Source organism: Epinephelus fuscoguttatus, linkage group LG12 (genome assembly GCF_011397635.1).
Source record: "Epinephelus fuscoguttatus linkage group LG12, E.fuscoguttatus.final_Chr_v1".
Lineage (NCBI taxonomy): Eukaryota > Metazoa > Chordata > Actinopteri > Perciformes > Serranidae > Epinephelus > Epinephelus fuscoguttatus.
Window position 1 is genome coordinate 40765009 of NC_064763.1, and position 22048 is coordinate 40787056.

Consider the following 22048-nt stretch of genomic DNA (forward strand, 5'->3'; position numbering starts at 1 on the left):
CCACACTGTGACAGGAGCCAGTCTGCATAATGACTACTTTTACTTTTGATACTTAAGTACATTTAGTCTCTTTTACTTAAGTAAAAATGTTGAATTCAGGACTTGTACTTGCAATGGTATGATATTTTTGCTTTTACTTAAGTAAAGGATCTCAGTACGTCTTTCACCACTTATAGTACGCAACAGTGGTGTGACCATCAATACTTCCTCTGACTCAGATGACCTGAATGCTTTCACATCCTCAACTAAAATATGTGCATCTACTAATTACCTAACTCAATAAAAACCAGCGTTGTCTCTCAAAGTAACCATGGAATGAGTCATATAAAGGTCTACGGCCTATCCCAGCCTCTGTTTGTCCAAGCTATCGGCTTGTTACTACACCTCCCACACCTTAACATCACTGACTGTTTAGTTTCTGCCACCAGTCCAAATACATTTCCCTCTGAGGGTTAGTTTCAGAAAGAACGTCTCGACGAGAACAGGAAGCACTTGAGCTTGAGCTTTCTGAACAAGAGGCTGTGTAGCAGTTAGTTTTGACTCTGACAACATGTGTACTGGAAAATGCTCCCGTTGCATTGCCGTTACTCTGTACCCGTTAGCGCTCATATCCATCATCTGTAACATAGTGCTGTTCTTTCCTGGTGGGGACATCAAGTATGCCAAAGATGGACACATTACCGAGGAGGTGAAATACATGGGGGGACTTGTTGGAGGGGGTTTAATGGTGAGTAGTTTTTCCTCTAGCCTGTTACAGAAGGGTGTGACTCTGAACTACACACTGCTGTAAATTCCTTTCTAAAAATGTGTGTAGCCTCAGAGAAATGTAAGTTAGATATGTTAGGTAGAGCTTTTCTGACTTAAGACTGACCCCTGAAGTGTTTCCTGTCTTTTAACATATTCTACAAGCTTTGAGTTATCAAGGTTACGTGAAAATGTGGAATTCTTTTAATTAAATTGACCTGAATATTGAAGAATGTCAACTCATGTTGCCCGACACAGGTGTTGGTCCCAGCACTCTATATCCACATGACTGGAAAACAGGGGTGCTGTGGGAATCGCTGTGGGGTGAGTCAGTCATGATTACAAATGAAATGTTTCCGGTGCTCAGTGGAAGATAAGGGCTGGCTTAACAATAACATTTACACGCTAAATTATCCATGTCTAAATTATCCAGTTGCAACAGTTAAACACTTGATAAATCAGTAGAAATCATTAAAAAAAAAAACTGATGGTAAAGCCACAACAGTCTCATAGTTAGTAACACATTAAATGAAGACTGAAAAAAATGTCACTCAAGCTTTTAACTGAGTTAATGAATTACTAAATAAAAAAGCTTATTATGCCGCATTGTGCATCACTAAACCATTGCACAACACCCAGTTCATCTTTAGACAGATAAGATGCACATTATGAAACCATAAGAACATCCTATCTCTCACCTTGAGCCAAAGAGAATATTGAAACGTTCAAGACGTGCAAAGAGCTTATTGAAATGTGTTAAACTGTCAATATTTACTGATAAAAATTCTGTTTCCTGTTAATGAGTTTTTCTAAGGTTGTTGACAGTGACATTATCCTATGATGCAAGTGGGTGCAGTGTATCAATAGTGCGGTAAATAAAGTGTGGATCTGCGTATAAACAATATCACCAGGCAGGCTGATGAGAAACATGCCCCAGCAGGTTTGGTTTAGTCTGTAGTTTATCTTGTTAGTGTTGGGAAAAACAGAGGGATGGATGAAATGTGAGGAATGTGGGGCGACACAAACATTGAGCCTGTTCCTTCTTAAACTCATAAGTATTTCATTTATCAACAGCAAGATAAAAATGTGGAGGAGGAGGAGGGTGAGCATGGGGAAGGAACTCAGTATGAATGTCTCTGACCTCTGCTTATCATTTACCTCCTGCAGATGTTCTTATCAATTGCATTTGCTGCAGTGGGTGTGGCTGGTGCCCTGTACAGTTTCATTGTGGCAGTGCTGGGTTTGCAGAATGGGCCCCTCTGCAAAGTTATTCTGATTTGGCGGACACCTTTTAAAGACAGGTGACATGATGGAGTAACTTTCTAATGGCATTTGTTAACCTTTTAAGGTCCCGATTACTCACAAACCAATTCTTTTGCACAGTGACCACAGTTACCTGACTGACGACACACGGTGGGGAATGTGCACGGAGCCAAAGGACATTGTACAGTTCAACATTGGTTTGTTTGCTACTCTGCTGGTCACAAGCAGTCTGCAGCTGATTCTCTGTGCCATTCAGATGATCAACGGGCTCGTTGGCTGCCTGTGTGGAACCTGCAACAAAGGGGTGAGAGCAGTCATAAAAAGATTTAGTAGTTTCTTGCGTAGTCAGGATATACTAACTCAGACACTTCTCAGATAAGGTGTGTTATTTTAGAGAATCTTAACTTCATCTTTCCTTACCTGTTTTTTTTTTTCCACTTACAGCCGCTGTGAGTTCTTGACTGTTGACTGACGCCCTCTGCTGGAAGACTGAGAGTAAAGTTCCAGCTGCACCTGCATAGAGTACTCTCTAGAACATTGTAGATTTTTATACTTTCTGTGTCTCTCATGACGCTTAATGCTGTATAATAATGAAACAGAAATCTGAAATGTTTGCAATGTATGATGTAGACATGGTACAGTATTAGAAATAATTCATGCTAATTAAATGGTTCATTTGAAATAAAATGGATTTTAAAATAAGCCGCTCAACCAGTTCTATGTCGTTTACATTATATTCTGCATGACACAGTAATATTAACATTTTGCTTGAAATACCGGTAAAATAAAATACAGGACAAAGTAAAGCTTCAATGACACCTTTAATGCAAGTTGTTTTACTGCAATAGATATTTATACAAACATTTTAGTGTCATCTCACAGTTAGCATTTTAAAATACCTACATTTTTTAATTTACATTAAAGGAATATGACTGAGATTTCTGAACTGCTAACAACTTATTACTGGAAAAACCCTGCATATGGAATGCAGTGCGCAAATGGCACATTTGATGTGGCAGTTGATATCTTCTCATCGACTTGTATACAACTATAAAAGGTTACACAACTTGCCCCCTCAACAAACAAACAAAAAAAGGCAAAATGTAGTGATTTAAAAGGCAAACTCTGGGTCCCATATGAGTGGAAACTTAATCGCAGCAGGAGTGGAATATAACACGAGAATACATAAACAGTCAGTATGATGACAAAAAGGTTCGGCTCAAGTTTCGAACACCTGCTGGCCGCGTTTGTTTCTACTGAGACTGATGAAACCTGTACGACTTCAGTCAGAGCTGTTTGCAAAGTAAAACTGTTATCAAAAGTTATTAAATTAAACTGACAATGATTCCATAATTAAGAACAAAAGTCATCACAACATGTTTTAGAAACTTAAAAGTCTAGTGTGTAGGACAGAGGTCATGAACTAGATTTGTCCGAGGGCCGGGATGTTTCTAAGCCAACACTGTGGGGCCGGACTGTCGAATTACATACATCCATACATGGACACCTGCTGTTCTACACCATCCGCACCAGTCAAACTGAGGGTGTTATGAAAAACAAGAATACACCAAGAACTGTACAACTGGGTGGATCCTGTATGAGGAAAATTAAAAAACAATATTAATGATCAGCGGTGGACTTCATTATTAAGGCCCTCACCTACAAGGCCCAAACAGAAAAAGATCCATTATGATGTTTAGATATTAAAAATACTGAATTATGTTACTGTTCTAGCTTGATTTTACCCCGGAATATTTTACAAAAGGCCCCTAAAGCTCCCTTTAAAAATAAAACAAAAAATAAAGCAACTACATACTTGTACTTCAGAGGCAAACACTGTCCCTGACAGATAAATGTTACTGGTTATGCTGCATTTTCACTCACAAATTATAACAATTAAAATACAATGCATTATTATTAACAAACCATTCAGCGTTATATAAGAATTAAAAGCTCCATCTGGAACAAACTTTAAGTAAATTTAAATACATTGTGCTAATAATACCTGTCCTGATGTCAGGACTTTAACTTTCACTGTGTGCTATTAGTGGTTTTACTTAAGAATGAAGCCTGCCAACATTCCCGTAAGAGAAAAGGTGAAATAAAGCAGGTATGTTTGCCCGGGGCCCCAGGCCCCCATAACAGGGAATGTGCTCCTGTTAATAATAATAATAACAATAATGATGAGTGCACAGCGCAGACACGGAGCAGTGCATCCTCCTTTCTATTAATAATTCCATCCAAAGTTTGAATAAAACTGAAAGTCTCTTTTCACTTGCTGACTCTTTTTGTACATTCAGGCACTTTGGCGCTGTGAGGAGCTCTGTCAGTCTGCTCTGCTCCATCGATCAGGATCATCCAAAAATGTATTCTCAATATTATTATCATTAGGCCTACTTGTTTTTGTCAGTTGCCCAAAATATTAAAATTATTGTTGATACGAGCTGCTTCAATATAGGAGGAAAAAATACTTGTTATCCTAAATACTGTAACGCATTTCTTTTCCTCCTCAGATGTGACCCGCAGGCCGCCACTTAATGTTGCTGGTGTAGGATTTAGCAGCATCTAGTGATAAGGGCTGCAGATGGCAACCAACTGAAACTTTTCCCAAAAGCGTGTGGAAAAACCATGGTGGCCAATGCCAAAAACCCAACAAAAAACCCACAAATCTAAAAACTGTGTTTGGTTTGTCCTTTCTGGGTTACTGTAGAACAACATCTGTGTGGATATGAACATGTTTAATGCATGTGTATATAAAAGAGGGAAACACGAAGAGGTACGTTTCTACCGCCAAATGCCTGATTGTGTCGACTGACAATAAAGAACTTCAAATCAAACGGCTCATTCTAAAGCAACGAAAACAACGATTCTTAGTTTCAGGAAGTGTTCAGTAATGAAAACATGATTATTAATACCCTTCCTACCCTACGTCCTACACACTGGACCTTTGAATGAATTAGTATATGCCACTTCACAAGTCTAAATAAAATCTTCATGCAATGAGCTCAAGTAAAGTTTTAAAATTTTGTGCATTAAAGATAATGGAGTGTTTTTCTTACCCCTGTACCTTCATACAGAGCAAGTAAAGAATGATTTGAAATGACTGTTTCTGTGCAGATACGTCTTTGCTGAGGTAGACACAAAATAATAAACTGGAGTGTTCACAATTCCTCATGAAGAGGTTAGTTTAGGTTGGTCAATACTGTGCTGCACATACTGTATATTTCTCTCATATACGTATGTATGTTGGCAATAGCTTTTTTAAAGAGTTATAAATAAACTGTATCTAAATCTAATGAATAAAATAATGTAAGGATTTAAACTATGAAACACTATGTCAGAGGTGTTTTTTTACGTTTAAAAGAGATGGAGTGTAGCAGTTTTTAGGTTATCTAAACAAAAGCAGGAAGTGGCAAAAACCAGGTCCTGCACATAATGAGCTTCAACGTTTCAACTGGAGTCTTGATGAGGTTATATGGCTGTCATACTTCATTTCCTGTTCACCGTTCCTTCATTTGTACTTTGCATATTTTGTATGCATCTGCTATGCATATTTTAGCTGTCAAACTGCTTCATCATGAGCTTCCGGCTGGCTTCATAACCCAGGAACAGCGCTCCGTTAGCAGGGAAGGTGCGCACCATGGTGGGGGTAAGGCCAGAGTAGAGTGCCCTCACACCTGAAAGAAACAGCAAAGGTTACACTCTGACACAAACATCTCTGGTAAAATGATAAAGCAAACATCAAACTCCGCTGATACCTACCTTCAGCACGAGCGATGGCCATGAAGGTTTTGAAAAACCCGGCCTGTTTGCCCAGCATAGACATGACTTGGATACGAGACTTGACGCAGTCCATGGGATAGACCACCAGCCACAGGCATGCCCCCCCGAAACCACCGCTGAACACGATTGGAGCAACACCTTTAACAAAATAAAAATCTTCATTCATAACTGCTGAGCCATATTTCAAAGTTAAAGTCTGATAATCGTAACATTAGAATGTAGGTGGTGCAGGCAGAACGTTTTGCCAGTACCTATGTCGTCTTTGTCACACTTCATGTAGTTTGCAAAGGTGGTGCGGGAGAGCTCGTAGGCGCCGAAGAAGCAGAAGTATCCGGGGACTTCTCTGGCTATGGTGGTGGTGAGGCCCTGGAAGAAGCCCTGCGGTCCCTCGTTCCTCATGATGGATTTCACCACAGACCACACTGTGCTTCAGACAGAGCAGAGGGACATATGACTTGGTTGCACACACATAATACTATCTATTTTGCTAAACTGCTGCACTGGTACAACTTGAAGCTGGGATGAAAAGAAGAACTCGATCTATCAATCCATAATAGTAGATAATATGTCCAGAATAAAATCTTTTCATGCACAGCTACATTTAAGGGACTCTATGCATAATTCAGAGCATGGCTGAGGACATGGTTCTCAACATGGAGGTGGCTGAGCCAGCCCTTAGCAGCTAATGATGCTAACTCTATAAACAGTATTAAACAACAGTGCTGACAAAGCTAACAGTGTTAACCAGGGGGTAACTGTAGGGAAATATATTGGCAGAAATGAAACAGAAGTGTGTTTTCTTTTGTATGCAATCACCTGAAAATAAGAATCATTGTGTTTTCATTACCCTAGAATGAGCTGTTTATATCTACATGTTAGTGGGTCCATGTCCACAGAGTCCGCCATGTTTCTACATCAGCCCAGAATGGAATGCGCTAGAGAAGGCCATTTATATTTTCACGTCGGCTGCTGTAGTTACCCGTTCCAGAATAGGCCAATCATGGTTGGAAAAACATGAATCTTTAACATGAGACTGCTTTACTGAGTGTTTTTACTGATTTTAATCACCTGGTCTGATTGTTTGGAGAGGACGAGACCTCTGCAGATAATGCGGCTCCCTGTAAAAACTTCCTGAACAATGACCACTGAAGGAGCTGATTTAATATGTTCAAGTGTTCTGTAATGACGTTGTATGCTTTTTTTTACTGACCATTTGTCTGCTTTTTACAATGTTGTCTTTTGTGACTGGTAGAGCTGAGAACAAATGTTCACCCCCTGATGGACAATAAAGATATATTCTATTCTCCTTCTGAGGAATTCTAACCAGGAGTTCACGATTAGTGGGAGAAGATTTAGCTGTTTGCAATCCACAATCCTCACTATTAGATGGGTGTCATTAAATTCTACATATTTCTCCTTTAAACAATATATTTGTCATTAAAGGATAACTTTGGTATTTTTCAACCTGGGCCCTATTTCCCCATGTGTATGTGTGCGTATGGTTCATAGGTACAACTCGTTTTAAAATTGGTTCAGTATTGAGGGAGGTGGATGCAGCCGGGAGCCGCGAAACGAGCTAAAACGGTAACGGGGGCAAATGCGTCCCGTATAAGTTTGCGCATTAAAAGTGCTTTTTTTCGCCACTGACCGGTTCAGATCGCCAGTGCTATCTCTGTAAATAGCATACTAAGTGTTTCCCTGACCCTTCACTTGCTCTGGGCTGTGACGTCATCTCGCGAGAGCTTTGCTTGTTGCCGGAAGAAAACAGAGGAGCCATGCAGAGCGCCGCTCAGAGTGGCGCTGGTTGTCCCGGAGTACAGCTGAGAGTTTTACTGCATCGATTGAAAACAATGGTTTGTGTTTGTGCTTATCTGAATTGCAAGAACAGGATGTGGCGCAACACCCCGTACAGCTTTCATAGGCTGCCTTTGTCGGACGGCGAGATGCTGAAGTTGTGGCTAGTTGTGCTACAAATGGATGCTAACACTCCTGTCCAGACACTGCGCCTTGCAGACCATCGGGTCTGCAGTGCTCACTTCTCCCAAGATGACTACTGCCAGCCGAAGAAGAGAAGACATCCAATCCCGAAACACCTCTTCCTCAAGAAAACGGCTGTCACACGAGTAGAGAGAGCTACAGACACAGTGGAGCAAAGCTCTCGGGAGATGACGTCACAGCCCAGAGGTAAGGGAAACATATACTATGCTATTTACAGAGATAGCACTGGCGATCTGAACCGGTCAGTGGTGAAAAAAAGCACTTTTAATGCACAAATATATATACGGGATGCATTTGCCCCCATTACCGTTTTAGCTCGTTTCGCGGCTCCCGGCTGCATCCGCCTCCCTCAATACTGAACCAATTTTAAAACGAGTTGTACCTATGAATCATACGCACACATACACATGGGGAAATAGGGCCCAGGTTGAAAAATACCAAAGTTATCCTTTAATTTGTGTTTGAAAACGAACATATAAGGTACTGTTTTTATTTAAATCCTTGAATGTCCATAATGGTAGTTTAACTTTATCAATTAACTGTGAGAGAAGGCAATTTTTCAGCAACTTTCATAAACTTAATCAACTACATATTAGCCAATATACAATCAAAAAGTCTGAGTATTGTCAGACTAAACGGCACATACATTATTATCCAAAACGTGTGACTATTTTAAGTACCACATACTTTTGTTCCCATTTATTTCACTAATAAAATAAATAAAGAAACAAGTAAAGATGGCCACTTACTTCTGGCTCTTCGTAATCTTGCCTGATGCCTCCATTTCGTACATGGCTTGCAGCCGACACTTGACAAGCTCAGTCGGACAGAGTACTAGCGAGGAGAAGATGGATGCTACAGAGCCAGCACAGGCTTTCTGCATGTCACTAACACAGAGGGAAAGATTAACAGGAGATCTTACATGTATTCTCAGGATAAAGTTGGCTTCTTATTAGCAAGATGGACAGGCTGGTTAACATCCCCCTACCTCAGCACAGCCTCACTGTGCAGTCCAGCCGTGATGCGGATGAGCTGCTGGCAGAAGCCGTAGCTCATGAAGAGCACGGAGTTCTCTGCAATATTGGCCATCAGCGCCGGCGTGGTGCCCTGGTAGAGACCACGCATGCCCACTTGTTTGTAGGTGGACGTTATGCAGTGGATGAAACCCCGGTACATCGTAGGAAAGGTCTGCATCTTGACCTTTGCGGTGTCTAGAGGCTGCCCACTGAAGACACATGCTGCTCCCCCTTAGAGGAAGACAGTGAGACAACTGTCAACAACAGAAGTCGTCCAACAAGAACAGAGAATGGCTGCGTATAAACTACAGGAAAGTCAAAAGTTTGTGCACAGCATGCTGTGAAGAGGGACAGGGCTTGACAAGGGTACACTCCACTGAGCATTAAAAGAGTCAATGGAAACAGAGAGAAACGAGCCGGAAAAACACAGGAGTCATCAGAATCTCCTGCAACGTCAGACAGAGCAAGGGAGTGGTTTGGTGAAGCAGGTGAAAACAAACTGTGAGACACAGCACTGTAGTTACCTATGGCTCCCGCAGAGAGGTCAATGACGGCCTGGACCACCGGGTGTGGAGCCATGACGTCCAAGCAGTTGTAAGAAGAGATGTCTCTTTCTCTCAGCTACCTGGTACAGATCACATGGATGAAACCTTACCTCCAAACTCCGCTTGACACAAACACTGCGACATCTTATTTGAGCATATACTAACTAGAAACACAAACTGAACATAATCAGCCATTTCTTTCTTTAAACACTCTCTGAGGCAGTGGTGCGTGTTTCACCACAGGGCTCAAGGCCCATAACAGGCAACAACAGCAGCTGGGTTTTAAAGTTCACTACAATAAAACCACCCTCATTTGTGGCAACGGTAATTATTTACAGCAAGCTAAGTATAGGAGTGGTAATAGAATACCTATCATGTGCATGACTTCACCCCAACCAAATGAAAAGTTTGCATTTACTGAAACTGACAGTGGAGTTTTTTTTAATTAAAATCATATTTTCTTGCAATTTATTTGGTCATTTCAACTTTTTTCTAAACTTAAACAGTCTTAAAAAGATAGCTCAGATTTTTTAAAGTCGGATTGTATGGGCCATTGGCAGTGTATAACCTGGAGTAGATGTCAGTCGGCACACCCACAGTTTGGAGAAGCGACAGGATTATCGTCATGAAAGCTAGCCAATATACTGCGGTGGAAGGGGGGCAGCAGCAAAACATATTTTAGCCACCTAAAAATGTCCCATAACAAAAATATATGTATGAGTGTATGCTGTAGTAGGACTATCATCACTGCTTTACCTTGCCGCAGACAGCCCTTTCTGACTAGTAAGCGGTTTACTGCTTCAGCTCCCCAGCTATCACCAAAGCTACCAGACTGCATTGACCAAACCTGTAATTTTTAACTTGCTGAGCACAGGAGCTGCTACTTAACTGCTGCATCGTTCAGTTAGTTGTGATATTGACTGACTCTGGTGAATACAGACTAACTGTTTTAACACACATTTTTTCAGATCAACCAAAACCCGGCTAAAGTGAGCCGTATTTTAGTTTGTGCGAATCAGGGGATTTTAATTCGAATTTTGGCATTTCCATCATAATTTTCCGATGTAATACTTCTAGATGCGCATCTAAACAGGCTGATGGAACATAGCTATTAGCTATTAGGGGTGTAAATCACCAGCTTCATCACGATACAATGTTATATCGATTTCTTTAGATGACGATACGATGTTTGCCGATATCACAAAGTTTGTCACGATACGATTTTGATTCGATTCAGGAGCCTGCGATCGATATGACGCGATATCATATGCCCATCTAACACAATCATTTACATCAACTCACAAAAACAACTAGAATATGATTTGACCATTTTATTTCTGAGCTCTGTTTGTTGTTTGAGCGGAGGCGTGCTTGCCCAGAAATGGTGACACAGACGTGCTATGTGAATTTCAAAATAAAGGTGTATCTTTAAGATGACGATATGGATCGATGTTTTCATTTTGCATCGGATCGTTAATCAATGAATCGATGTGGATCGATGTATCGTTACACCCCTACTAGCTATGGAAAATAACCTCATGCAACCACTTCAAGAGATGCAAACTATCCCTTTAAGCTTGGCTATAGATTTTGGGGAGACACAGGAGACATGTCACCCTCAATATTTAGAACTTTAACTAATGGAGGACTTTACTTTTGACAAATGTGAGGAAATTTGCAACATAAATAGATGCAGAAATCACCAGAATGGAGAATATTAAGTGTTTAATGCTCAGATTTTTTTGGTGAAGGCCACCCCATCCCCCCACAGTCTCCCAAAAAAAGTTAACCTAAAATGAACCTACGCCCTTGGCTTAACTGTGTCCTCTGAGCTATTTGAGGTGGTAAATATGACACAATTCTCTCAGGGCTTAAACCGGGGGCTCTTTAAGTTGGCAATGTATGAACAATTATGATAATTTAAAGTGTCTTCTCGTCTATAAACTCAAATATCAGTGTTTCCACTTTCAGTGACAGTGAGCAGCGATCCGTCCACTGCTGCTGTAACATCGTGTAGCTACTTTGCTACTTTCGAGGTGCGTCACACAAGGTGACCACCAGTGGGTGACAAAATGCTACTCTTCGTACAGAACTTAAACATCTTTAAAATACCAAACCGGTTAGAGGACACGTGCAGGCGTTCACCGCCGCTTAGAGAACAAAAAACAGAGTAAAATGTCGAGCAACGTTTCCCTTTGAGAGGCAATGCTAACACACGTTGCTAACACGTTTAGCATCAAAAGCCGGGCGAAAGTTACAGCAGGATTAGGGTTAAATGTTTCCTACATGGTGCTGTTAACTTTGTGACGGTGAGTGTAAAAAGCTACACAGATAAACAGGTTGTGGGTGAATAGTGTCAAAATACAAACCTTACAGGAGAGCGACGTGTTGAACTCGGGGCATCAAAGTGGTGAGGTTAACGTTAGAGTCTGTGTGTAACATATGAGAAACGCTGACCGAGTGAGCTGCTGTCCGACACTAGCATCGTCCACGGGTGACAGCATATTACCCACTAACTCTCGCCACCAGATCAAACACTCGAGTTATTCTTGTTATTTCATATGTGCAGCCCCGTGGTCACTCAGCGCAGAGTATGAATGGGTCGTCCATCAGTGATAATGGAGAGGAGGAGAAGCTAGAGGTTGTTTCATCATGATGCCCGGATGAGGAGGTCCCACTCTGATCCGAATTTCAGGTACCAAAACCGAATCTGCTTTGAGTCACTCTGCTGTGAGTGTTAACTTTTATAATGTGTGCCCAGTGTTATTAATAACAATACTGCCAGTGAACACAAATAAAAATCTCGAATTCATAAGTTTTCACATGAAGCTACACACTTACAAAAATGTGTACAACATTAGAAAGAATTCGGAAACCGTCGCAGTCAATATCTTTTTTATCCCCGTTTTATACTGATTAGTAAAATAATAGTGTGTGATTCGTTAAATGTAACGTTACAGGATGTTCAGATACAGTAATATAGAGATATAGCCACTGAGTGATGATCCTAATTTACGATCTTTGATATGGAGCGTAAACGTAAAAGCTTCCGGCTCACATTCTTTTTTGCTTTTCAAAATAAACTCCTCAGACGGTGTTACCATGCCCCCTGCTGGTTGGGTTTGTTTCCAACCTCCATTCGTCCCTCTCAGTCAATGTATGTTGGTTTGTTGCTTTTTGGTTTTTGTGAATTTTAATGTTGCCTGCTACAACAATCTTTATCAATCCAATCTGTGGTACATACATAACTACAGGCTATCTGGGTTAGCATGATTGTCTATCATTCATGTGTTGTAGATTCACACAAAGGTGAAAAGTTTAACCCAGTTTCTCTTACTAAAATGACACATTTTTTTGTTGTGAATTTTTTAATGTCACCTTTTACCACATTTACAGCAATATTTGTTAACTTAGAAATATATTAAATAGTTAAATCTAAATATTAAATGTGGCACCTAAATGTTAAATGTTAAATCTAAGTATTAAATCTAAATCTAAATCTAAATGCTAACTATAAATATAAATATAAATATTAAATCTAAATATTAAATCTAAATCTAAACATTAAATCTAAATCTAAATGTTAAATCTAAATCTAAGTGCTAAATCTAAATCTAAATGTTAAATCAAAATATGAAATCTAAATCTAAATGTTAAATCTAAATCTAAATGCTAAATCTAAATCTAAATGTTAAATCTAAATCTAAATGCTAAATCTAAATGTTAAAATTTAACATTTAAAATGTTAAAATTTAACATTTAGATTAGATTTAATATTTAGATTTAACATTTAATATTTAGGTGCCACATTTAACATTTAGATTTAGATTTAATCTTTAGATTTAACATTTAACATTTAGGTGCCACATTTAATATTTAGATTTAACTATTTAATATATTTCTAAGTTAACAAATATTGCTGTAAATGTGGTAAAAGGTGACGTTAAAAAATTCACAACACTTTCTTAAACATTGTTTGAAGCTAAATGTTGCAAAATGTTGATGTTATTTTCAGCGTGAGCCACTTTACAAACGGCACCCCATAAACCTCAAAACAAAACCCTAATCTTGGTTAATTCAGTTCCTTCAGGTCAGTCTGTTCCAACTCATACGCGCTGACTAAAGGTCACTGTGCAGATGTGATGCAGTTTTTCTTTCACAAAAAGGCCAAAAGGTCACAAAGCCCTGTTTAATACTTATAGAAAACACAAGTTACAGCTGCACATGTGAATACAGGTATTATAGTTTTTTTAACTAGAAGAATTATTTTCTGCTCACAGTATGTGCCACTCATTGTTTTTTATCTTTGCCTTTTTGTTCTTAGCAAAAAAGAAATGAGTGATTGTTTTCATAAAGTTAAATAGTTTACCTTACAAATGTATTTTCTCAAATGAATCACGGTTCTCATGGAAAACATTTATTAAAAGCTCAGTGCTTTAAAGGTGGACACAACACCCCCTGCACTTTTTGCAATGTTACATGTAAGGTACAGACTTTCTGTGTGTGTGTCATGTTTTCCAAGCCAGTAGATAAAAACTATCTATCCGTGTGCATTCGCTGATAATCCAATATGGATGCTGTCAGCCTACTATCAGAGGTTATCGAAGATGGGGTCGAAAACCATGAGCCAGGTTACTCAAAAGTGTTGGCGATAAGCTTCACCGCATTTGACATTTTGACTTGTCGTAATAGGAAAATGATTCTTTGTCTTATCTGTCTGTATTTTAACATGTCGACAGTTTAATGATGCTCTAAATTTAGAGAGAGAATTGTCCAACGCAGAATTAAAAAACAAAACAGCTGAACGTGTGCAATGTGAACGATGTTGCTGACAAAGGTCAAGACAGCCGATCAATTCAAGCTCTTTTTCTCAGCTGGTTGTTTAACTCCCACAATATTGACATGAACAACTCTCAGAGTCCTGATGGAAACTCCAGTGCAACCGAAATATATTTGTCTTGTTAACTGTACAGTATGAGTCAGTGTAAGAGGGTTTAAGAAGTTGCACTTTGCCGACTTTTATGGCTTTTCACACCTTATTTAATTTGCTCTATTAATTCCCACAAGACACCTAAAATGTTTGAATGTAATTTTCTTTATCTGGCTCAGTATCAGTATTAAATAAGTTGGAAGGAAATTAAACTGAGTCTTTTGTTTCTGTGCTTGTAGCAAAAGTCACTAGAGGTGTTGAGCTTTACAAAACCAGTACTCATTCCCTCACATTTTAATTCAGTATATATGTTTTGAATATGACTAATTGCAATGACTTGATGAGTGATGGCGAGTTTACCTCCTGGTGTAGTGTTTTCTTATAGATTGGTGATTTAATGGAAAAATATGCTGGTCAAACAACCAAATAACCACAAAGTCACATTGTTGTTTTTCACCTCTGAACTTAAATGCTGCCAAAATACCATCTGTTTAAACAAAGTAGCCTGGGATTAAATACATGTTCCCTCTGTTCACAGGCTAATCCTTAAAAACTCCAGCGATGGCTTACAGCAGTCTAGACCAGTGATGGTCAACTTAGAGCGCGCGGGCTAAATGTGGCCTGTGATTGGGTGCCAGGTGGCTCGCCAAGGACCCCTAAATTGATACACATTAGGTCACACAGCTCCATCTGATAAGATTTTGCTTTAGGTATCTCCATCTGAAAGAATTCTGGGTGTTAAATTCTATAGTCCACAGTTGAGGAGATAACTGTAGATAAAGTTAAACGTATGATCAGAGTAGTCACTTTTGTGGCTCTTGCTCCAGTTGTGCTAACTTTTTAAATTAATTTATCTATGAAAATAAACTGCTCCCCATATTTCTAGGGACCCTCTGAAACTCCTTCAAGGATGCCTGAAGGTCCCCAAACCCCCCAATTTTTTCTTACCTTGAATGTAAATAAGGTGCCAGAGTGTTTAACACAGCATCATAAAAGAGCTTGTTAACTGACTGAAGGTACGACACCCCGACAGAGGTCCCGTCTAAGCCCTGACTGTCCCCAAATCCTAGAAGAGCAGCTGCTGCACACTAACACCTGACCAGTGTGTTGCTGCTGCAACTGGAGTTCCCTCTTGGCAAAGATGAGTAAGAAGAGCAAATGCTGAAAGGCTGAAAGCTGTCATTTAGCCAAAGTGGCCCCTGGGCAAAGCAGGCTAAGTATCCCTGGTCAAGACTCACCTGACTACATATTTCAACACGTCCTCAGTGTAGACTTTTGAGTTCAACAGGCATGCGGTCAAAAAAAAAAAAAAAAAAAGGACACAGTTTTCCATTTTCATATCACTTTGCCTTTTATCAAAAAAACCAAAACAAACATTGACGTTGTCTACATCACAGACAAGAATCATCAATATTCTGTTTTAAACAATTTTGCCATGAACAGAATGAACCCCATGCCCATCCCTCCCCTGGAGCAAACTCCTCTATACACAGTATACTTTACATACCTATAGTTCCTGTTCAGTCTTTTTGCATTTTACATCATTATCAAAGTAGTATCAATAGCTTTAAAATACATACAATGCTCTTTCCATTGTAATTATAATCGCTTTCCTGATTGTACATACAGTATCATTTCCCACAGTTAGAGTCTGATGAGCAACTTATGTGCCTCGTATTCAACGCATCATCACGAGATGTTCTCAAGAGACGACACGAGTCTCTGCGTTTGATTAAACCCAAACACTTGGCAGAATTCTGATGATTGGCAGATGAGAGGCGTTTCCGTATGACAGCCGCATGTCATGAGAATGGAAACACTGCAGAGCGCTTCACGCTGTTTAAGAAGTTTTGAATGCACAATACATTAAATGATATTTACCCAAATCCATGCGTTCCTTGTATTTGACGTCAGTAATATTCTGAACCCTTCTCAGACTCTCCAAGGGGCTTTACTACCAACTGTTACGTCTGCCCGAACTTGAGATTATGAGGTACAGTCAGAGAATCTTGGTAATCCCCAATTAGAAGAGTTACACTGAAGGAATAACAAAGAGATTATAAAAGATCACTTCAACGAAAGAGTAACACAAGTTATAAAAGTGGAACTAGTCCATGTAGTTGTATGGATTTGTTATCCAAGAGTTTGGCAATAAAGTTCTCAGCAGTGAGCACAAACTGTTGGCAGTAGTGGGCTGTGCTCAATCATACATTTTTCACTTCATAGGATTAAAAACAGTGACCGACAAGTGCCTGACAAATTTGTAAAAACCCAAATCAAACTTTGTGTTAGTGTGGTGTCACAGGTCTCAAGTGCTCAGAGATCACCGTAAAACTTTGGCACGAGGAACGCGTCATTTGCAAAGGAAATGTGGGCCAGTTGTTGCGCACATCTCCAACTGAATACTTAAGAAATGCGTGGAAGACTTCCTGAAGCTGGTTTGAATTTCTGTCTTTGCACTGAGATTAACTTAAACATAAGTGATTAAAGACCAGACACCACAGCCAGGCACTTGAGTGTCCTCTCAGATGTGGGCTGAGGGCTGGGTCAGAGTAAATATCTAAACCTTTTCTCCTCCAGGATGAAAACACTCAGATTTGGTTTTTTATGTGTATCAGCGTGCGTGTGCAGTTAAAGGGATAGTTCAGATATTTTTAGGCGGGGTTGTACGGGGTACTTTTCCATAGACAGTATACAATACAGTAGATGTTAGTCAGCATGCCGCCAGTTAGGAGAAGCAGGTTTGAGTCTGACATGGAAGCTAAGCAATGTACTGCTGTGGAGGGGTCCGCGACAAAATATATTTTAGCCACCTAAAAAAAAGGTCAACCTGGGGCATCAGTGGCTTAGTGGTAGAGCAGGTGCCCCATGTACGAGTCCAGCCTGTGGCCCTTTGCTGCATGTCATCCCCCCTCTCTCTCCCCCTTTCACACTTAACTGCCCTGTCCATTAAAGGCAAAAAATGCCCCCCCCAAAAAAAACCTAAAAAAAAAGTGGTCAACCTGAAAAAAATCAATGTCACTATAAGTGGGTGTATATTTAGAATATTTTCACTGCTTTACCTTGCTGTCAGAGAGCGATTTCCAACTGGAAAATAAAGCTGTGATATCGCTCTCTTCAAAGCCAGACTCCATTGAGAAAAACAGCAATTTAAGATTGCTGAACACAGGAGCTGCTGGTCTACTGCTGCCTCACACAGTTTGTTTGTTTGTGTTATTGTGTGACTTCGGTGTTTAAAAGGGTTGGTTTGGATTAATGACAGTCACACAATAAGACAAACTAACAAACTGACTGAGGCAGCTGTACACCAGCAGCTCCCGTGTTCAGCGATTTTTAAATTGCTGTTTTTGTCAATGGAGTCTGGTAGCTCTGGCGAGAGCATAGATGGGGAATTGAAGATGTTAACGGCTTTCCCGTCATTATGAGCTTGCATTACACACTTAAACTGATATTGCTTTTTTGGGTGGGGCTTCCTTTAGGTGGTTAAAATACATTTTGTTGCTGACTCCCACCCACAGCAGTACATTGCTTAGCTTCTGTGTCCGACTCCAGCCTGCTTCTCCAAACTGGGGGCTTGTCGAATGACATCTACTGTATTTAATACACTGACTATCGGTAAGTACCCCATACAGCCCCACTTCAAAAAAATCCGAACTATCCCTTTAAGCATTTAATATCTGCCACAGGGTCAAAATTAATTTGGTAAGTGAAATAAAAACTCAATCTAAATGTGGGAAAAGCTACCAGTGTCAAAAATACATCAAGAAAGCCTTCTTCGTTTGTACCCTGTATACACACAGCCAGAGCCCTGGATCCAAAGAGTTTGGTCACTGCAATTAGTGTTTGAAACTGCAACGCCATACCCAGCAGACTATTTTTTGTATACCTACACACCCTGATTGAATATACAGTATCACTAATGTCACAACATGGCCAAACTCTCCGTCAGCGGCTCTGGATACAGTACGCAACCTGTCATAAACTATAAGTCACACTACCTTAAGAAAAACACTGCTTAAAAAAAGTTTGACTCCATTGAAATTTTAACGACTTATTTTTTGGCCCAGTGGCTGTCCATGTGAATCAGCTCTGCCACTGATTATGCGTGTCTACTCTTTGCAAATTATCTTCATGGTAGACATTTGAATTGTTGTCAGACTCTTTTTTGGCAATTGGTTTGACAGCAGCAGAATGTCATGAATGGAATAAATGAGAAAGTAAATGAGGAACGGCTCATGGTCTCATGGTATTCGACCAAGTCCTGCGTTTGAGTGTAGAGAGGAAAAGAGAGAGAAGTAGTACTATTCACACCTTCTGGGAACTGAATCCACGTCCAGATAATCCACGTCCAAATAATAAGAGCAACACACAAGCATGTTAACACTGTTTTGAGCCCAGATAAGCGGTCACACGCCACTACTGGCTGCTCTGTGGAGGTAAAATCAACTCCTTTCATGACTGTTTAGGGGTTCAAAATATACATATTTCATTTTCCTTCAAATACTGAGTACGAGCCTGCTTTATCAGTGGACAACTTATTTTATATACAAGACACTGTCAACTGTGTTCATCTTCTTGGTGTAAAACAGGGTAAGATTAAAAATCTGATCTGACAATACAGTCTATACAGTGTAGAATTATCATGTACAAGATGTGATTCTTAATTTATTTTTTCTGCAAGCTATTAGCAGCAGTGTCCGCTAATAATCTTCAGATGGAGGACGTCCCATCTGCAACAGGCCGTCAGTTTTGCGGACAAACAGAAAAAGAGGGAGGGGGGGCCTGAAGTGGATGCGTCCCAGGGTGTGAAACTACGAGAGAAAGAGATGGTCTTTTCTTTTCTTTTTTGGCCAAACCTCAGCTTGACGAAGCCAAACAAAAGAGCGAGGGAGTGCTTACATTGTGGCTGAAGTGTTAGGCACTGCAAAAAAACACATAAAATGAGATTTTTTTTTTCATGTTTCTGATAAAACACAGTAAGGCAATTTGATTATGGCTGACTGATAGTGATATAAGTGTCCGGTCTGTCGTCTGTAAAGTTCGGCATATTCACAATTTAGACTCAGGAGAGAAACAACACTGTTTTATGTCCATTTTCACAACCCATTTTAAGATTACCTGTGTAAAAACAGCTACAATCAAAAATGAGGCACTTTATAAAAGAGTATATAGATATCTAGGCTATATAGTATTAATCATTATATGTATACTGTATATTTTATATACCATTGTAATGTGTCACTTTATATTAGAATTGTGTTAACTGTTATGCAAATGAAGAAAACAGACTACAGTATGTACTATAGTTTCTGTCATTCTACTTGTATACTGTAGTATATACTATAGTATAATATACAGTTATCATAGAAAAGCACAGTTGCCAAAAAAAGTATTTGCACTTTGACTTTTTTCACTTTTTTGTGCTACAGAGGCTCAAAACGCATTAACATGAGGTCTTATTTGGTAATAATCGACTAAAAGTGCTAAATAATTTTATACTGTTGTTTGTACAGTTTTCATAAATATTATTATTTGTAGTCCAGTCTCATTTGTATCGTATAATCTTACTAACAAATACGTATGGCTTCCTATGTGAGCTGTAGTTAGGGATTGTATGAAAATTGCTAGGTGGGGTAGAGCAAGGATGTATAAAGAGAACTGGATACAGCTCTGGAGGCGGGGCCATGTTCAGAAACAGCTACTCAATAGCACATGAAGCCAAAAAGACTCCATTCCCGTAATGTGAAATTCCTTGGATGTGCCGCACCGTGGGGCCCATAGTGCAAGCTGAGCGGCTAGCTTACTGCAGCCTAATGGCTAACTTCCGGTTTAGCCCTCCACTAACTTCAATCAGGATAAAAATGATTTAATTGTGCGTGTCTTCTAAACTTTCAAAATGTTATCAGATGAAATGGATCCCAACAGTGCAACGAGTCATTTTGCTGGGGTTGTGACACTCAAGAAAATGTGTCCACTGATTAACAAACATCTCTTTCACACTGGGTGCGGTTACATGATGGCTTCTCATTCAGAATGAAATAAATCTGAATGAAATCATTCGGAATTAAAGTCTTTACATGAGAAATATTCATTCTGAATGAGGGTTTACACAGGAGATCAGTTTAATCACCTTTATTCGGGTCTGCGCAAGGTTTGGGGCAGGGAAGGTTTCTGATTGGATAGTGGGCGGGGCGGATGTTACGTGTTTACGTAGTCCTCGTTCCGGATAACAAGATGCTTGACGACGCCGGTCTTAGTGCCTTTTTCAGGCTTGTTTTGCTTATATTCTTGAAGCAGCAGTACGACAACAACCTTGTTCTGCTAATGCTTCGTCTGTTGAGGAGGAGAAGGGAGGTAGAAGGTCGAAGAAGGGAGATAGAAGACCGTGCTTTGGCATATGGAAACCGGTGAGTGCAACGAGTCCGACTGCTCTATCTCAGCCCGTTGCTATGTGCGCCAGAAGGGCAAGGAAACAAGCATGTGCAGAAAGACCGGAATGAACTTAAAGAGGAATGAGTGTATACAAGTGCGAGAAATTCTTTCATTGGGAATGACAAACGGAATAAACCACCCCCTTTAATCGGATTTAATTTTCAATCGGAATGACCGTTTACATGACCACTTTTAATCAGAATGGCCTTTCCTTCCGAATGAAAGTGGAATTAAACTGTCCATGTAAACGTACTGACTGTAAGTCTATGGAAAAAAGTGGTTTTGGGTGCCATGGCATCATGTGTCGGACCCAGACGCTGTAATTCCATGTTTGGCCACTATATAGAATTAGCTTCAATTGGTCTTGGGACGTGGGGTAGAAAGGGTCAGAAAAGAGGGAGGGTTGTGTGATTATTATTATCATTTTTTTTTCTTTTTGGCGGGGGGAGCCTCCTTTAATTTTTTCCTCATCCCATTGATTTCAAAACTATTCAGCTTCCCTCACTAACAAGTCTGTCATCAGGCCCTCTCAACACATCTCACTGAGGACATTTACATACATACAATCTCATTATTGTCTCTACTGCGTGTTTGAAGCCAATTTGATTAAGCTGTTTACATGCACAGCAGAAGAATGTTATGTTAATTTGGCCATTTTTATGCAATGCTGCGTACTGTGATTATCGAATAAATGCATTGTTGTTTATCTACGCACCTGCCTTTCTGCAGGATCTCTGTGACATCCATCACTCCCTTAAAGTGCCGTCATGTTGCGACTTTTCCTGCAGCGTTTTAGCTGCAGCACAAATAAAGCACATGTGAGTCCAGTGATTTTTTTCTTTGTTAGTTGCAGTTACTGAAGGTTTAAGTGTCGTATGTGTAAATATGCTCACTTGTATTTTGGGATAAAAAGTAATTACAGTTTTCTCTTTGTCACGATGCACCACAATAAAGAAATGATTTTAAATACACACTGGGTGTTTGCATACTGGGCAGACAAGTGACCACTTAACTTTCCATTCAAAGCACTGAGATGCACTGAGTGGACTTTCATACTGGCACCATTTGATTATCAGTCACAGGACATGACAGGACATGTTTGGTTTGTGCGTAATCAAAGCCGGGGCTGTATAAACATGTATACTGTGTGAGTACACAGCTAAAGCTTCAGGGATAATGCTCAACTCTGTGTGGAAAAACACAGAGTTACACTTTGACAGTTTGGAGAGCACAAAAAAGAAAGCGATTGTTCTCGTTGCTCGACTACAACTTAAAGATCAACTCTGAGCACGAGTGCAACAATGTGATGTTGACTGCAGTGTGAAAATGGAATCATA

The 22048-nt window shown here is 39.9% G+C and overlaps 2 protein-coding genes across 2 annotated transcripts; one reads left to right on the forward strand and one right to left on the reverse strand.

The window, feature by feature from the left end:
• Positions 1-355: 355 nt before the first annotated feature.
• On the forward strand, positions 356-2709 carry tm4sf21a (transmembrane 4 L six family member 21a). The gene is made up of 5 exons (XM_049592304.1): positions 356-727; positions 1003-1068; positions 1912-2045; positions 2128-2311; positions 2452-2709. Exons 1-5 carry the CDS (start codon positions 551-553, stop codon positions 2458-2460), a joined length of 570 nt encoding a protein of 189 aa, XP_049448261.1. The 5' UTR covers positions 356-550; the 3' UTR covers positions 2461-2709.
• A 148-nt stretch (positions 2710-2857) lies between these two features.
• Positions 2858-11993, reverse strand: slc25a15b (solute carrier family 25 member 15b). Its single transcript, XM_049592303.1, has 7 exons — positions 11719-11993; positions 9329-9429; positions 8777-9035; positions 8538-8675; positions 6042-6217; positions 5770-5928; positions 2858-5684 (listed from the first exon to the last, which is right to left on the reverse strand). The coding sequence occupies exons 2-7, from the start codon at positions 9381-9383 to the stop codon at positions 5563-5565; spliced, it is 909 nt and encodes a 302-aa protein (XP_049448260.1). The 5' UTR covers positions 9384-9429; positions 11719-11993; the 3' UTR covers positions 2858-5562.
• Positions 11994-22048: the final 10055 nt, after the last annotated feature.